The sequence below is a fragment of the Achroia grisella genome, unplaced genomic scaffold (genome assembly GCF_030625045.1).
Source record: "Achroia grisella isolate CSIRO2021 unplaced genomic scaffold, CSIRO_AGI_Agris_v1 utg546, whole genome shotgun sequence".
NCBI classification, from domain to species: Eukaryota; Metazoa; Arthropoda; class Insecta; order Lepidoptera; family Pyralidae; genus Achroia; species Achroia grisella.
In genome coordinates, this window is record NW_026712931.1 from 2,703,172 (window position 1) to 2,721,982 (window position 18,811).

Genomic DNA, 18,811 nt, shown 5'->3' on the forward strand with positions numbered 1-18,811 from the left:
GGGCCCCCAGGTAAACAACCACAAAACTTTGCTCCAATCTCTGAACTCGTATATGAATAGTTCGCAAACTGAAGAATGATTGCTATAATATATGTAGATAATATATTTCCTAAATTTTACACACAGTTAATAAAGTAATATAGATATAGCTTTAAACTATTTACATGATGTCATTGTTCATATCATTTGAGTACCTTTATAGAGCATCATAAGTAAATATGTTTTACATACATAGTGTGGGAAAAGGGGATTGCTATAGTGAGGTATTGACTCCATCGCTAGCAATGTACCATGTCAAGGTGGTCAACTTGACATGACATGATCACGCAGGTCCCCCTGAAAACCATCGTGATACTTTCCTACTGAATTTATTACGATGGGCCAACTGACAAAACATCATATTCATTTTATCGTCCTCAACTGGTGCACTGCCAGCGTAAGTTGCTAGCGCAAGCGAGTACACCATTCCATTTTAAGCCATGAAGAAAAAAATATATGTATAGTGTTGCTGTTTATGATGACTAAGTTTATGAGACTGGCTACGGAGGCAGTCAATAATTGTACTGCCACTGCCATACAGTAAATATCGAGAGTATGGTAGTGTTGTTAGTATAAGTGCTATAGTTGATTGTCAGTGTACAGTAAATGCCAAATGTCGCCCACAATACCTATATTTGCTTAAATAAGATATCTATTGGTTGAATTATTCACCTATAACTCTCGTCGTATACTTATACGTATACTACAAATAAGGTTAAAAATATTTTATTACAATAATATTTTTTTTTGTATTCTCTCTGAAGCATGACTGAAGGAGAGTTTGACTGGCGTATATAAATAGACATTGTTTAAGCATCAGAGATAATAGAAAGTTACAATGTCAGGTCCGGTGGGGCAAGAGGCAGGAATGTTGATTTTCCGCCATACGGCTGCCTGGAATGCTGGAGGGCTTATACTCATACATCAATCTAACTCGCCCTAGTTTACACATATCGAATAAGTATTACAAAACTTTAATGTTTACTTTTAAATTCTCATTGATAAACAATAACTAAAAGCATATTAATTGTATATATTTCAATTGAGCAAATTTTTAGTATAATTATAGTATAAGAAGACGTATATCAGCGCTTCTTTTCATCCCCAGATTGTCCTAGGAGTCGATTAGGGTAACAAAGCACATCGCACCATAATAACCGAGTATATCAAGTCGCTTGATGGTCATAGGAGAATAATGGCCTTTATCACCATCTCTCGCAATAATAATGTGCGGTTATATGTAGAGGAGTATACCTAATTTCTAAGTTTAAAATTATATTATATGTAATATCAGTAGCTGTGGCATTAAGAACCTTTAATGAACATGATCACCAGAATATTTTGTATAGAGATTTCTAAAGTCAGATTATGTAGAAATTGAAATTAATGATCACTAAGTATGATTATGTAATATTTTCTTATCAACAATATGATTTACTCGAACAACAATATGTATCATATGAACAGTAAGAAGATATATCAACAGAAACATAATTTATTTTGCTATTGTAACTTATTTTGACTTGACATAATGAACTTGCTGTTGTGGGTCACGGATGATAATGGGTCTATAGTAATATTTCAATAGGAGTCAAAAGTCTCAAAATCTTGTTAGAGTACCAGGTTTGGTAGGATTATTTTGTAATATACTAATAGCTCTAATAACTTATTTTTTATAGATTTAACAATTTTTACTAATTACACCACGATATTTATATCTTTGTGCTGTTACTGTTGTGATTGACTTGTTGTGATTTTTGTAATAGTGTCATTGATACTCATGGTTAGAAATTAGATCAAGAATATCGGGATGCCGATCTTATCACTGAAGGTAGAATATTATGTCCATAATTTCGTTACAAACGCAACAGAAACTTTTTGTCAACGGGACAAACTTGTAAGGATTGATACCTACGATCTTTTTGTGAGTGTCTAATATTTTTTACGTTTGTTGGAAGAGAGCTTGCTTGAATTAACTCTTAGAATGCTATTGCTATGAAATACTGATAGAGTGCACAAAATAATTTAAAGAATTCAATTTTGATATATTTACGTCAATCTTCTATTTTATCCTATGCTTTGACTAGCGGTGGGATTTTAATCATACAAACATTTAAACAGTTATCAATAAATATATACGACGTATAAACATTTGTATTGCAGTGATACCTTTGTCTTGAGCTGTGAGCAGAGACGAGGAAAGCGTTTGGCGCAATTTACCAAATGTTCCCGGTGTTTCTATTTGCCCCGGTACAGTACTTGACGTGTCTTCTGTCGCCACCATCTGAAATATTAGAACGTAATACATTTAGTCATTATCTATAAATAAATTAATATGTGGATAACAATAAACTGAATGATCTAGTGATCACAGTAGACACTTCGTGCTAAGGAAAACTTATGTCGCTATAGTCCAAAGCCATAAAACTCTTCATACAAAAATAACGGCTCAGTAGTATTGTCGTAAATTTTATGGAGAGCAACAGATGGAGAATGAAATACATCAGATCGGGGAAAATCAATATTCTTGTCTACAGAACTCTACTAAGGAGCGATTTTATTGCTTCACTTGCGAATCAGCTCAAACTTTTTCCCTATAACAAGGTTAAGATACCGATATCATTTAAAGATTTTTGTCGTGAGAATATTTTACAGGTGCCACAGATGTATCTCGATTTAAAACCAAAAAGTAATTGTATTGTTAAAAATTTTGTAAAAAGACAACAAGTATTTGTTTGTACTATACCTACCTACTCCCAATTCATAAAAACCAAAGTAACCCCATTTTAAAAACTATAGGAATTTGCCATTTATTTTCATAATATTCTTAGTATGAAATTAATAACTCGATAGAAAAGGATGAATCACTTGAATAGCAGCATTTATAAAGCTTATTATTAGTCACTTGTATTTTTTATGAATCAGCGTGCATACTCGAATATATAAAATGTGTGCCTTACTATCTCTTGCGGAAGCATTTGTGTTTTCTTTGACAAAGACCATTTTCATAGCGGACGTTGTAAAACGTGAGCACGAAGATGAATGCAGGAAAGTCGGGAAGGAAGAAGTCTGTAGAATCGCTGTGTGTACTTTCAAAAAGCTGAAAGGGGAACTTGAAGGTTTGTTACTTTGAATAGGCGACATTAAATATCGTACCTGAGTCTTGAGTTGGTAAATTAATTAATTAATTTAGCAATTGACTATTAGATTATCTACTAACTATTGGTAGATAGCTACATTTACGTCGTGATTCAGGAAATTTTACCTTATTGCTATATGTAAAATAGAAATAATTTTCCTTTAAAAATTGGTGCATCATCAGACTATCATAGTAATGTATTAACTACATTTCACAAGTATAGATAGTTCATGAAACTAGAGCGCCCGCGCGGTTCGATTAACCTGAGCTGCAGATTTTTAAGATAAAATAGGTCATGAACAAGCGGTGTTCATGACCCGCTGTGGGTGCAAGGGGTGAAGAGGCGGGCTGACGACGGCCCTGTTTGACCCACTTGTTGCCTCAACCCGCTATTTACATTACAAGTCTAATTGCTGTTGGTACACGGCAGGTGTAGCCCTTTATTTTATTACTAGCGCCGGGCCAACCGTTTCTTATTCGTTATCATCTTAGAGAGGATAAAGTACGTCAGAAACGGTTTAATTTTGAACATATTTTGTAAATGTGAAATATCTTAAATAAAATGTCGCAACATTTATCTTGTAAAATTGTTTATTACTTTGATACTCTTGATTAAAATTTTATACTGATATATAAGAGGTTCTGAGCATGAGTTATTTCATCTCTTTCACATAACATGTTAGTATAACGTTATTTATTATATATAAGATAGCGCATCCAAAATTATTCAGGGTGATAGTTCTTAGTAGGTATATAATATAAATAAATAAGCGACCACCAAGTGGTGCTGATGGCGGTGATATGCGAATAATAATAGATTATATTAATGCTGCATGAGGAAGACAGATGAAAAATTAAGAGAGACGGAATTGCATTTGCTCAATATTGAATGATAAGAGAATATTAACAAAACAATTAATTACTAACATTTGTTAGTAGAGTATTATTACATAGTAGTAAAGAAGAAGAAAATACTTTACATTAGAAGATATAAAGAAATAGCGTTAAATGGAGAAATAAAACTAATTTTAGAGATTTGACGTCTCACGACAAGACAAGGACAACCCTCACGGAATCAAATTAAGGTAGTTTGGGCTCGACCGACCGGAATTACATTCGAATAAATCTAAATCAGCGAGGACTGAATCTCGGAGATCTACTTTAATCTTCTCTCTTCGCAGACAAGAGCTTATGTTGATATAACTAGCACCATCCTGTATATTAAAGTTAGGATCTTAACACGGGCCCCATTTTGGCAACCCAATTATTTTGCCAAGCGTACCTACTCTACGCGACGTGAGTAAATTATCTATAGATTACAAGAACAGTTATAATCGGAACATTTAAGGGTTCTATACGGAAAAAAAGGAAATAAAACACCTTTAGATTGAAAAATCAACAGGTCATTATCTAATTATTCGGCAATAGGTTAAAAAGAGGTCTTATGAAAATTGTGAATATGTTTTATCTATTATTTCATATTATATAGTCAAAACAGTTTAATTTAGGCTTCCCTGTCACATAATACTACGCTACTTGGTTTATCGTTATATTAATACGCGAAGCGAAAACTTTGTGCCCCTTTTTCGGAAAATTGCGCGTACGGAGGAGTATGAAATTTCCCACACTTATAGTTTATATAGAGAAGGAGTACAGAATGCTAATATATGTTTACATTTACATAGATAGTTCTTTAAATCAATAAAAAAAGTGTTACACACACTTAAATATAATCGAAAATAGATTAATATTGTTTGTCATTAATTTTAATTAATTAGTCTACTAGTCTTACTCAACGTGAAGCTTATGTTCGAATTTCGATCACTGGGCGACCACTAGAATTAGAGTTTTGTCTAGCGAATAAGGATTGTATCAAAAGGATATTCTATTTAAAGAAGAAAAGAATATATATGTTGAGCGAAGCACTAGGTCGATACATCGAGTTACGGCGTTGCATACGCGACAGAAAGTTAAGTACTATTGAGGCCATATTCTCTGTATATTTATTTACTGACTTATTTATTAACGCACGTCACTGAGTAAAAACAAGATTACATATCAATAGAAATTGGCCGCTATCGAAAAACCATTGAATGGTTGAAAAGGTTTTTCATAAAGCTTTACTTTTTCAAGCTCATCTTGCTATCGACGAGGGTGTATTTACAGGTTATTTTATATTAAATCACTACTGGAATGCATAATTTCTGTGTACAACGTAATGTTCGAAAGCCTCCCATAAATTAAAAAGGAAATGGAAATAAAAGTAAAAAAGCTTGTGTAAGGCAAGGTCGGACGAAATCCCTAAATAATCTGGGCTTTTTTCACACCCTTGGTACAGAATTGGATGTTTTGTTTGCAGGTGCGCTCGCTTCGAGTTAACAAAGCTTGAAACTAGGAAAAAACAGTGTGAGGGTACAGAATTGCTTCATATCTCGCACAAGCTTTGATTTAAAAATACATTACCGAGTTGTAATATTTGTAAAAATGAAATTAAACTATGTGATAAATTATATTTGAAGTGGAATACATATTATATAGTTTTGTTATAGGTACCTATAATATATTGTCCATTAATCTAAACATATAAATAAAATTGGAGTGTCTGTTTGTAATATTGAAATAACATGCATATGAATATAAATAAGGTACATATCAAACCAAAAAACCACTTTTTACAATTTTTGTCTGTCTGACTTTTCTGTTTGTTCCGGCTAATCTCTGATGATCCGCAGGTAGCTGATGTAATAAGGAGTAACTTAGGCTACTTTTATTTTAGAAAAATAATTTTGCAATTCCCGAGTACTGTACAATAGCCGTTACGTCGAACGCCCCCACTACTTCTCTCACCAACGATTTTATAATTTTATAATTCCACCGATCCGTTCTTATATATATATATAATTCAAAATATTTGTTACATTTTTACGGTTTTCCTTTTTTATCTTTAAGTCATAATTATAAATTAGGTACATTTGTGTTCAATATTCAGATTTACATTGAAATTTATAAATTATTTATAGGTTATTTTATTTAGTTAGTAACGTAGATAGTTGTTTTTTACTAAAATAAATATTATAAAAAAACAAATAAAATTTTGGAGTGTCTGTTTGTAATATTGAAAAAATTGTGTTCAATGTTCAGATTTACATTGAAATTGTTAAAATAATTATAGCTACTCGACCCGACTTCGCACGGGTGTACATGTACTATACATATAAATATTCCTCTTGAATCACTCTATTTATTAAAAAAAAACCGCTTCCAAATCCGTTGCTTAGTTTTAAAGATTTAAGCATACATAGGGACGATCAGACAGCGGCAGCGACTTTGTTTTATACTATGTAATTATTTTATTTAGTAAGTAACATAGATAGTTGTTTTTTCCTAAAATAAATATGTTGAAGTTAGATATTTCGTTTAAATGCACACTCAATACATCTATATACACATATAAATAAAATTGGAGTGTCTGTTTGTTATCTTAAAATAACCGTTTTTTACCTGTCTGTCTGCTAATCTATGAAATGGCTGGACCGATTTTGACGGGACTTTTATTGGCAGGTAGCTGATGTAATAAGGAAAGGAGTAACTTAGGCTACTTTTATTTTAGGAAAATAAAGTTTAATTCCACGCGGACGAAGTCGCGGGTGCAGCTAGTTATATATAAAAATATTGTATTCGAATCATATAATTAACGTTATGTTCATTTCATCACGCAAAAATATTCAAGAATACTCCTAAGCTTTTATAGTAGGGTCGGGATTTATAGAACAGGGCTATAACGTTGGTAAGCCTTTCATCTGGGTGGGTGAAGCAGCCTTACTGCTGTAGCATAATTTGACCGGGATATGTTCTATGAAACACATCAAGTTATATCTTGGGATCTTAACCCTTAACGCCTTAAGTATTAAGTAGCAACCATGACCAGGTTGAACTTATTTATGAATTACTTATATGCTTGATCGATGGAAAAACGACTAGTTTTGTTTAAATAGTTTATTTAGTGAGTATAAAAAACTATATTGTATGTTCATAATAGAACATACAATATAGTTTTTTTTCACAATATATTTTTACATTAAAGCGGCGACCGAATGAATAGTGATGTGCCAGTGTCATCAACAATTACGTATTCTAAATATTATGTGTACAATGCATATCGTAACTTCAATTTCTTCTCAAGATAACTACAAGATCATATCTTCAAGATCTGTATCTCAGCCAACTTAATGGATCCAGATGAAACCTGCAGTTGTTACGTACCTACGAGTATTTGAGGTTCATTACTAGATGCCTTTTGAATGCCTATTGTCAATATATCATAGAAATAGGATGAGCTCCCTGATTTGTGTTTCTTTTATGTGATTGAAATTATAACCAAAATATTAAAACGGTTACTCAGCAATATTAAATAGTCTTACAAAGGTGACGAACTTTTGGGCCCAGCTTCACCAGTTTCACTGGACGAAAATGGGTAATCAGAAGGCTCTCGAAACCTGCCTAATCGTTACGTGTTACAGTTAGTCAGAGAGAATCGCATGAGGTTCAAATATCAGATCAGACCTTGGTCCGTTAGAATTATACAAATAAATTTAGATCGGAAGAGCATAATATTAGTGGTTATAGAAAATTTAGGACTTATTACTATCCTCCGTCAAAATAGTCTTAATATGTATTAAGAATTTATACAATGTTTAATTAAACAAATAAACTTGATTCTAAAGATAACACAATTAGATGTTGAAAATGCACCGTTAGTTGCATTCAAGACTGCATTTTATATAGTACAATGATGCAAATTAAAAAAGTTCGAAATTGAAAATGAACAGAAGTAATTAAACCTCCGTTTGTTTATTGAAAACTAACTTTTAGAACTGATTTCAACTTTAACTATATTAAGTCAAGCGCATGGCCATTCCGGTTATGTGCTAATGAAAAAAGCTTCTGTATTATATTTGTAAGTAATTCAAAATGTTAATTTAACGATTTAATAAAATTTCGCAGAACAATTATTATCTGATTTACAGTTATTAATTAAACTTGAGTTACTTGAAATATATATTGTGTGAATAATTTGTACCCTTTAAAATTTATTATTACAAAATATTTCATCTATTAATTTTCTTTATTGTGTAGGTACATGGGCAATAAATATATATCTCATATATATAATTTTTACAATGTGTATACAATGTTTATTTATATTTTACATATTAAAATCTACACAAGTCTTAAGTCCTAACTTGACGACTATTAACCCAGATAAAAAGTTAACATGCTGTTGGCATTCGTAGGGTATATTTTTAATTCAAGGTAGAAGGATTCTCTCGAATAGTTATTTTTGTTCTGTGTCTCCTTCAGCGAGGAATCATTCCGAAATATATATTGACACACAAAGTTTCTTTTTGGTGGCGGGCAGATAGGATCTTGCGATTTCTTAGGTGTATCTCAGGGTCGTAAACCACAAAACCGGCTTGATGCTCTTTTTTCTATTTTGTAATATTTCTTAAATACTGATTAATATTTCATTTGGATATGAAGACCTACGAATTATGCAAGCTTTCTTAAGCAAAACCGTGAGTTATGCAAATTTGACACTGTTAACTTACGACACTTTTTTCATATTTATATTTATATGTATATATATTTGGTTGGAAGATCTTTTTTATTTTAATTGGTAATTTGTGACACGCCATTCCTGCTTTTTTGTGTGTAGTTATATTGTTTTACTTTAGTTAAATATTACATATGTAATATAAAAGTACAAAATGAATTTCTAATAAAAAAAACAAGAGTTTCATGTCATATCATGTATGAAAATGTTGTATGATTGGAATAATAGTTTACTGTTTTACATTACATTTACTTAATATAATAATAATAGTTCAGTAATTTTTATATTGTGGAGTACATACCTACTGTAGTATCGGTTTTTAATATTATATCTATTATTATAAATTTTGCTCACATAACCTATTATAACGAAAAGAATAATATACAGACATTTCAATTCTTGCGATTTTCTGTTAGTATTTATACATATTTATATGTTGTTATATCTACCCACGTCTGCTAATAATTGAGTTCCAGAAATTAATTATATCTTGCCAGTCGTCTCGGCACAATAGATTATATTACAATAACGGTACTGCTTAAGACGTGGGAGTTTTTGAATATTAATAATTAATTTAATAATGGTTGATTTGAATGTTTATCGATTGCGCGCATGAGTTTGATTCCTTTAAAGGTTTTAGTATCTTCTAGTGATGTTTTACTTCCAGAAACTGATAATAAGCTGCCTTATACATTCGTTAATATTTATATATAAGTAACGTGGCATTTTGAGAAGGTTTTCTATTGTATTCTCTCGAGGATATGAAGTTATCTAGGCCTGACAATTCTCAGATATTGTTATCGCTTCAGTATAATGTTATGGCATGGCATTTCTTATATCTGCAACTAAAATAAGAAAAAAATATAGCTTTACATAGTCTAAAAAAATTGTCATTCATACACAAATTCGCTATTGCGGATTTGTTTGTATTCTATATGTAAGAAACGTAACGTAGATTATTTTTAACAGGAAAATAAAATCGACCTGAATTTTAACATCCAGTTAATATTATAATTGACATTAGTAGGCAGGGAAGTAGACAAGCGAACGTGACCAAGTCGCAAAAACTCGACCGTTCAATTCATAAAGTCTAATAACCCAAATAATTAAAGCTCAGGTAATAATCTGCAACAAATACCTATAATGTTGACGCCGGTGATTGTTTGAGATTGAGAAACCGGCCAAGTATATATATTAAAGTATCTAATAGGTCCCATAAATGCACCGTATGCTTGATAATTATAGTCTTTTTCATATGGTTTTATGACTACAATGTCACTATTTTAGTTTAAAAAATATATGATAAAGACTCTATAATTATTCTAATATTTTTTACTGATGTTATAAAGATATTAAGTCATAAATTATACATAAGATCTGCAACTTTCTCTGCTTGGAATTTAATTTTTTTTCTCATTATTTAAAAAAAAGTCTCTTTTTATAACATTAGCTGTCTGCGACTGAAAGTTCCGATAAAATCGACCCATTTAGAAATTAGTAATAATAAACAGACAGACAGTTACACATATTTTTTTATTATTTGTTGATGTAAGTACCGTGTATACAAATATGCATTTACTAAAAACTGTAATTAGAAATTACAAACAAACATTTCGCAATTTTATTTATTTGTATAGATATAAAATAAACTTTTTATTTAGTTGTTTATTATCATATTTGTGGTTGTATTTTGTTATTTTAGTATCAAGGTCTAAATATTAAGGTCTATTTTTGAACGTTCTTAGATATATGTACTCGTATATTTTTACGCAATTTTTTTACAAGTACATAGATATTAAATAAAAATTCGTAATACCTTTTGATTCTTCGAAATTTAATAGTTTTTAGTGACGATTTTTATATAACTTTTAATAAAGCAATTATAATGAAAGACTTTCGGATTTGTATTAGCAATTTAGATATTTATGAAATATTAACAGGTAAGTTAAAAAGGTTAATATGATAAGACTAGAAGTTGAAATATCAATCGCTGATTTCGTTGTTTTCAGAGGTAAATGCACACAATGACACATATTCACAACATATGATACTGCTGTCGAGTTAATGGTATAGATATAATAGATATCTAGTTTACTTGGTGTTATGTTTAGAATATAGTCTACCTGTGTATCCAATATTAGTAAAACCATCCAATCGTTTAAATAAAGAACAAACTTCCAAATATGTACCATCCAATTCCAAGCAGTTTGTGTTATGAATACTTGACAACTGATATAAGTACTGAAATACATTCTTTTGTAATTCCAGACATATAAAATTTATATTATATATATTATATTTTTCAAATATTAAAAAAAATGTTAATTGTATTCAGACAATTATCGTGAAGTTTGAAAATTTTTATACATATTTTTTAATTATTACAATTCGTTAATTTAAATAACTTTTAATAACATACGTTTGTGTTTTATTTTATCATTATTACTCATATACTATTATGTCTATCACAAATAATTATTATCCTTTAAAATTTTTAATATACATATTGTTACCAGGCCATAACTCCATGCTGTAACTGAAAATCAGTGTATGCTTCTTGGTAAAAAAACATGTTGAACTATGGCTTATTTGTACTGCTGCAGTACACAGACCTAGTAACGTACATTCATTGTGTGTTATCAGATAACACTGTGGCGTACACTTGCTTTTTTTCTTTTTCAATTTTGTTACTAGTTTGTGATATATTTAATGTTCTTTTTTTACTGTATTTTTATTTTGTCGTATGTATGCTATAGGTACAAATAGATGAGTTATCTATATATCTATTGACAAAAGTTGGTGGGTGGATCTGATCAGCCATTATGCTTCTAATTGCCGGTCTTGCCTGGTACGGTCCAGACAATTTTAGCGTAATTTATGCTTCTATCACATTAAACTATGCAAACAACCTTTCTATTTATAAACTTGCCCATTAAGATGGGACTAAGTTTAAGTTAATTTCCAAGATTCAGCTGTATCCACAACTATGTATATTATTATTAGTCATTGTTACTTCTGCTTCTAATATTACGCTTACTCGGCTGTATAATGGACAATTAAATGTTATGTTCACCTCTACCAAGTTTCTCACTTGGTAAGCGATCCTAATATGGTATTCCAGTATACGCATGTTCATATAAAATTTTGTTCCATACAATAAAGAATCGTGACAAAGTGGTATATGGTCCGATTTGAACTCCAAAATAGATCAGATTAGATCGAATCTAGCCATTCAATCATTAAAAACTTTATGTGTCTATCTATTTATATTTTAACTATCTCACCAGTAATGGCATGTAACTACAAACTAAAATTACTCCCACGACGCCGCCACGACGATAGGTTTGTCTCACTTTGGATTTAAACGTACTATTACAAAAAGTAATTACGTCATCTGGAATAATCTTATATTTTTTTATGCTACATTGGCCGCAATCAAGGTTACCGCCCATCTGTTGGTAAAAGGCTAACGTGGTTTATCGACAACTGAAACACCAGAGGTATTATGATCGCATTGGCGACCTCTAAGTAATCTTAATATACCCTTTTTAAAAAACCTTATGCGGTAGTCTCTAGAGAGAACCTTCGCAGGTAATTCATTCCACAATTTGAGCGTGCGTGGGAGGAAATTCCTCTGAAACCGCACTGTCCGTGATCACTTAGGTTCCAAAGTGTAAAGATGAATTTCCTGTCGATGGCGAGAGATACGATAGGACAAGGATCATATATACAATGTAGTACATAATCAGCATTCGGTTTTAATTCAGTTTTAATCGTAAATATATTCCTGTACGTTTATTAAAATAAATACCATGTATGGAGTCAAAGGTTTTCTTTCAAAGGATACTCTCCACGTCTTAGAGGAATTAGCATTTAAAACGAAAAAAATGTCGATAAAACATTTATTTAAGAAGCATTTTGCTCATTTAAAGATTCTTTGTTTCAACTCAAAGCTATGAAATAAAGTGAAATTGGCTTTTAAATGTCTATAGAAAGCTTCTGTCTATGTACATTTTATTTTATACTGTATATGTACATTTTATTTTATAGATTTTTTCTAAGTAAGTATATAGTAATATTTATCTAATCTAAGTTTAAAGTATAAGTGGGTAAAAGAGATTCAAAAATGAAGAGAAAAGTGTATCCTCCTTCATAATAAGAGCATTCATCAGAATTTCATCAAAGGTAGCTTTTAATTAATAATTTTCCGTAATAAATATACCTATAAATATACCTTTGATAAAAGTGCACTTTGTACTACCTAGATGAGGTTTATTATAGAGCTAATGGAATATATTACTTACTCGATTCATTTTAACATTTTTCTTTAATATCCCATATATAAAATTCTCGTGTCACAATATTAGTTACCATACTCCTCCGAAACGCATTGACAGATTTTTATGAAATTTTATATGCATATTCAGTAGGTCTGAGAATCGGCTACTATCTATTTTTTATCACCCCTAAATATATATTTTTATTTTTTCGTCATAATATTTTATTTTCATTTTATTATTATTTAGGATTGAAAAACACATACAACCCTAATTTTTCACTCTTCTTCCATCATCCCCTATTTTTCAATAGCAATTTTAATTTATATGGCAAAACAATCTTGAAACAACATTAGCCGGCTAGTATTATAATATAATAATGTGATATTCGGTGCCACAGATTACAAAATAACCATACTCTACTGCTATTAACCTAACTTACTTAACTAATTAAGTCAAACAGATGTAGACAGATGAGTACTACACTTATTTTACATATCATACAATCATATATTCTGGCACACATACGCTCTCTCTCGTAACTTTCATATTATTATTTACGATTGGTTATATATATCATACTGGATAGTAGTGTGTGTTTCTAGAATATCTTTTATATGGAATCGGTAATTGTCATTGTAGTGTTGGCGTAGCTGCAATACATACCTTGTTACAAGTATGGCTACGAGCTACGCTTACAGCTACAAAAATGCCTACGTCGTGAAAGGTGCACGGTGCGCAAGCTACACAGGGGCTGTTTCGTTAATTGCGCTATTGCCACAATATATGGGTCTACATAAGTTTGTTTTGTATAACATTTTGCTGAAACATTTGGAAATTTTCTGCTGATAAACAGCTAGCTGAAGCGACATGTATATAAATAATGAACTTGTGACAAGCAAATTTATTTATTCGACAGACATTTATTATTAGATTTTATTTATGGTTGGCGTTATTCAACGAGTGAAAGAGTTACTGTACAGCAAACAAGATTTGTAAATCACATTTTAAATACGAAATCTGATATTATATGGTACGCTATTATTTTGCATGCGATATAAATATAGAGAGACGAAATTCCAGAATATAGTTTTGATGAAAGAGAGATGTTTCCGCTCTGCGGAGTGTTAATGTACGTGAAGTTCACAGAAGCGCTTATGAACGCTTGTCATTAACTAGGAACAAACTATGTACTTAGCAATAACATCGTAAGACGATATTTCTCGATGTACATATATATTAAGATTTAATAATAATAAATATTCTCCAAATAATAAATGTTAATATTTAATAAGATATGATAAAGGCGAAATACAATGGACAGTCTTATCGCTAAAACCGCTCTCTAGCAGCAAGCTTTGAATCGGGAGAAGCAATTAAATAGTCGGCTAGAAGGTACAATAAATGTTATCAATTAAATACCAACAAAACTTAAATATAGAAAATTATATATGTATAAATATTAATTTATAAGTATTAAAAATGAACATAATTGTAATAAGAATATTTAATGACTGTTCCAGATAAGTACTGTTCCAGATCAGAAGCATTAACAATTGTCGACGCCGTGGTATATACTCTTAACATTTCGATCAGCACATTTAAATACAACTTGGCAGGGGTCGAGCCTGAACCACTGTCTTGCAAATTGATTTCGTTTGTTATCTATGTTTCCTTCACCGGAGAGGCAATCAGAAATAAAAGTTAATACACAAAATCATTAGAGTACGTTAGAATTCACGATTAGTCGCTGTATGAAAAATGAAACTCACATAAAGAAATAAAGTTAAATTTAAAAATCGATATGTTTTATTACAAATGGAGCCACGTGACCGCAGTAGGTATATATGAAAGATTTAAAATTATTTTAAACTACTTCTTCGAGAAATTTGATTAGTTTTATGAATATTATACGAGCTGGTAATTTCCAGACTGTAGTTTATATTGTGAATACTATATATATATATATATATATATATTAATATTGTGAGAAAAAATAAAATATGAATGATGATATGATGGTCTTTTATATTTAAATGAACATGTGGTAGCATAAGGCGGCGCGGAGGTAGTTAACGTCACAGAGAATGTTAATTAAGGCATAGTAGCAATAACATCCAATCGTTCTGTCGACGTAGGCATTACGGTAAACGCGACGTTCCAATTATTTCAAAATGGACGATTTGTTGTCGACGCCCTACGTGACTTTTTGATTGATTACAGATAACAAAGTTTCGTTACTTTATTAAAAACTTTCCAACAAATTAAAAATACTTCGACTTGGACTTAAAAATATTTTCTAAGATTCAACTTTTAAACATAATTGTGTGTATCTAATTAAAATTTACTCACCTTTTTCATAAAGGACATAACATTTGTAGGCAACATGGTGGCGCTTTCCCTGACGCTGCGCTGTATATCACACACTCACATCACTGCACTCCACTTTACACCTTCGATTACATGCGCTTTCAGTCTGGTATTAAGACGCTGCCTCCGAAACACGACATTTTAGTAAAAAAGAACTATATCGGTATACCTATACGTAACACTTAATCTCACAGCCACACACGAAATCCTGAAACAAACAAAAGAATGAGGTTAATTCTTTGTTCAGTGAACATTGTAAAGAGAGAGTAAAAATAGAAATTTGTGTCGGGAAGGCAAGATTCGACAAACGTCGACCGTTCCGTAGACGAGCTGAGAGAGAATGAACTAAGAGCCTACATATAAGCATTCAACAGGTTCGTACTTTGTTTGTTGGCTTTGTGTCTTCTTTTTGACTGTGTACCTAAATATTGTGTAGGTCGATATAGATACGAAAGTAAGCTCTTAAGGTAATTTACAAGGTATCTCTGTTCTGATAGACTGCAAATGTAGATAGTTTCTTAGTTATATAACTATGTACCTCTACAGTCAATCGTAATAGATATCCCAAAATCTAGGGACCTTTTGATCATTGTGGAAAATTGTTTAATTTCGTAAATAGGTGTAGGTATATGGTATACGTACTTCTATAATATTATATGGTGAACCAACAATTTTCTACGATGAAGACATATATAAATATTATTTTTTATCTTTCATAAAAACTGCATAAATATTTACAAATATTGTAAATGTGGAATGTGGAATGTTACGGACATTCCGCATGTTACGTTTTCCTAACTAACCGGATAACACATAAAAACACGAAGATACTTTTATTACGAGAACAGATATTCTCTCATTTTAAAAAAATAATCTGAATCTGAATCTGAAAATCTAAACAATCGAAGTTAGGTAACAGATAGCAGATATTATTAGTGCGAAAGAATGTCGGTCTTTCTGTTTGTTATGTTTTCACTATAAATCTAATCTTAATTCAATTTCTCGTGAAAATACATTGTATCACGAGGACATATTCGTAGACTATCTATTACCTAAAAAAAGATTAGGTACAATTTCGCGGGTGTCAGTCAGCTTTTCACAAAAAAATTGAGACTCATAAACTACGAATAGGTGTATAATAAAGTGGAGGTTATTGCTATTCTTAATATCAAACGTATGAAGTTGCGGGATAAGCTGGTCATATAAGTAAATCAATAAGATGTCATATAATAATTATTCATTTATTTATATGAGAGTGATATTTAGCGATAATACTATATATTTTGATCTTATTCTTTGATCTCCGACCGTAACCCATAACTATCCTTACATAGATGTTCCCATCATTTAATTACGGGGCAGTTTTATTGTACCCGAGGGTAATATAAAACTGCTCTTCTCGTACACCCTCGCTAATGAAAAAGTCTGTGTGTATAATTAATCGTGGAAAATTGTTATATAAACGTTCACCGAGAAGTGACAAAATTATGTTCATTAGTACAAAATAAATATAATCCTTGATTACATTGATACCTACTATGCAACTGGCATTATATAAATACTAAATAAATGTAAAAAACTATTAACTGCCCGCTTATTACCATTTGTTTAAATACAATTTTATATTGTTTATTTTTGACTTAATAGATATGCAAAAATGAAAACCTATAATTTATTGTATTTGCTACCTACCTATAGATATAGGTATTACCTACTGCTCAATTTACCTTCCAATATTTATGTGAAATTACAAAATATGTATAAAATTATTAATTAAAATTGAATAATTGTTCAATGGTGTCCTATATTTAATTATATAGGTAAAATACAACATTGCCTCTTTGATATATGATTGGAGTTGCAAGTAATTAACCAAAAGAAGAAAAAAAAGAAGATAAAGAAATTTCAATATTAGAAATCATATTACAAATATAAAATAAACCGTATTATATCAATAAGTGAATTATTGATTTGTTGTGTATCTATAAAATACCTTTTTTTTTAAATCGGATAAACCACTTTCCAAAAACCTATTGTTGCCGAAGGCAACCTTTTTGACAGTCTTTACATTTTTGATAGCGAGCTGATTACACATATTTTACCTCACCTAGGAACGTGTCTCATTTTAAACCAGCCTTAATACATACAATGAATACTACGTATAAGTATTTTAGGGTTCACATTAAATGTGGCTATAGATACAAATATAAAGATTTTTTATTCAAATAGAACTTAATTTTAAAATATTCCTTTTGCAGATTCAGCAAAAGAACTCGGCTAGTGTTCTTTTCAAACAAAAGTTACGGAGGATATATACAGGGATCAATATCAAGACGAAAACTAAGTAGAAAAATCAACTCATGAAATAATGTGGCACCTACCTACCTAACAGATATAATTGATCCCTGTCTTGACGTAGAAAACATATAAGAAAAACTACTATAATCGGACTTTATCAACCGAATAGAATCCAACGTAATTACAAATTACACTATATTAGAATTTTTGTCTCTTTATCTTTATCTATTCTCAGAAACAGGTTAAACGTTTTATTTGCGGTTTTCACTAATATACACTTCACCTAGTGGCCAGTGTGTTTTATTACATTCGAAATACAAACAAGAAAAAAAGTTCAGCTCAGCTAGTCTGATAATGTTGTAGTTTTCATATTAAACTGATATCCTGGCTGCAGGTTGAGAGTATTAAAAAATGTTTTAAAGTTTGTTTCGTTAGGATTTTAAAAAACCTGTCTATTAGGCTTTACCAAAATAAAAAACAGTTTTATCTTGGTAAAGCCTATACGACTATGCCTGAATATAATATTATATTTTACGATAGAATTTAACATGTTTAGTTTTGTTTGTACTATTATATAATACAAACACATACTTTTTATTCAAACAGCTAAGAATCATAATTTACCTAACTGATAGTCTTACAAGTTGAATTAAGTAATAAAATAAATCTGTGTGGCTAGTGCTAATCACTCCTTACAAGTAGATTCCGCTACCTGTCTGGAAATGTTAGTGAGCATGTCATTGATACACTTTGTTATCTATATAGGTATCCTAGTGTTTTTTTCCTACGGATGATGATGGAATTGTGTACTCGCTTGTACTAACGGTAATCTCTGGTGGAACACTAGCGAAGAATGTCAGAATGAGCATAAGCGATCTCTAATCCTCAACATATCCTTATTTAAGTGACTTAATTTTATATCTATATATAATATTTTCACTGTAATCTTTTCTGTATTAATATATATTTAAAAGGAAAAATATATTATACACTTAGGAACATTTTTGAGTATAGCTCCTACTCGCACATGTGAGGCACATATCACACACAGGCAACTTTATTCTAACTCCCACA

The 18,811-nt window shown here is 30.8% G+C and overlaps 1 protein-coding gene across 1 annotated transcript in view; it reads right to left on the reverse strand.

Moving 5' to 3' along the window:
• The window catches only part of LOC131848313 (regulating synaptic membrane exocytosis protein 1), a 43,163-nt gene extending 27,400 nt beyond the window's left edge, over positions 1-15,763 (reverse strand). The window contains exons 1-2 of the mRNA XM_059198128.1: positions 15,422-15,763; positions 2,209-2,323 (exon numbers count right to left, since the gene is read on the reverse strand). Of these exons, the coding sequence (XP_059054111.1) occupies positions 2,209-2,323; positions 15,422-15,457 (151 nt within the window). The 5' untranslated portion in view covers positions 15,458-15,763. The remainder of the gene's footprint in view (positions 1-2,208; positions 2,324-15,421) is intronic.
• Between the last annotated feature and the right edge of the window lie 3,048 nt (positions 15,764-18,811).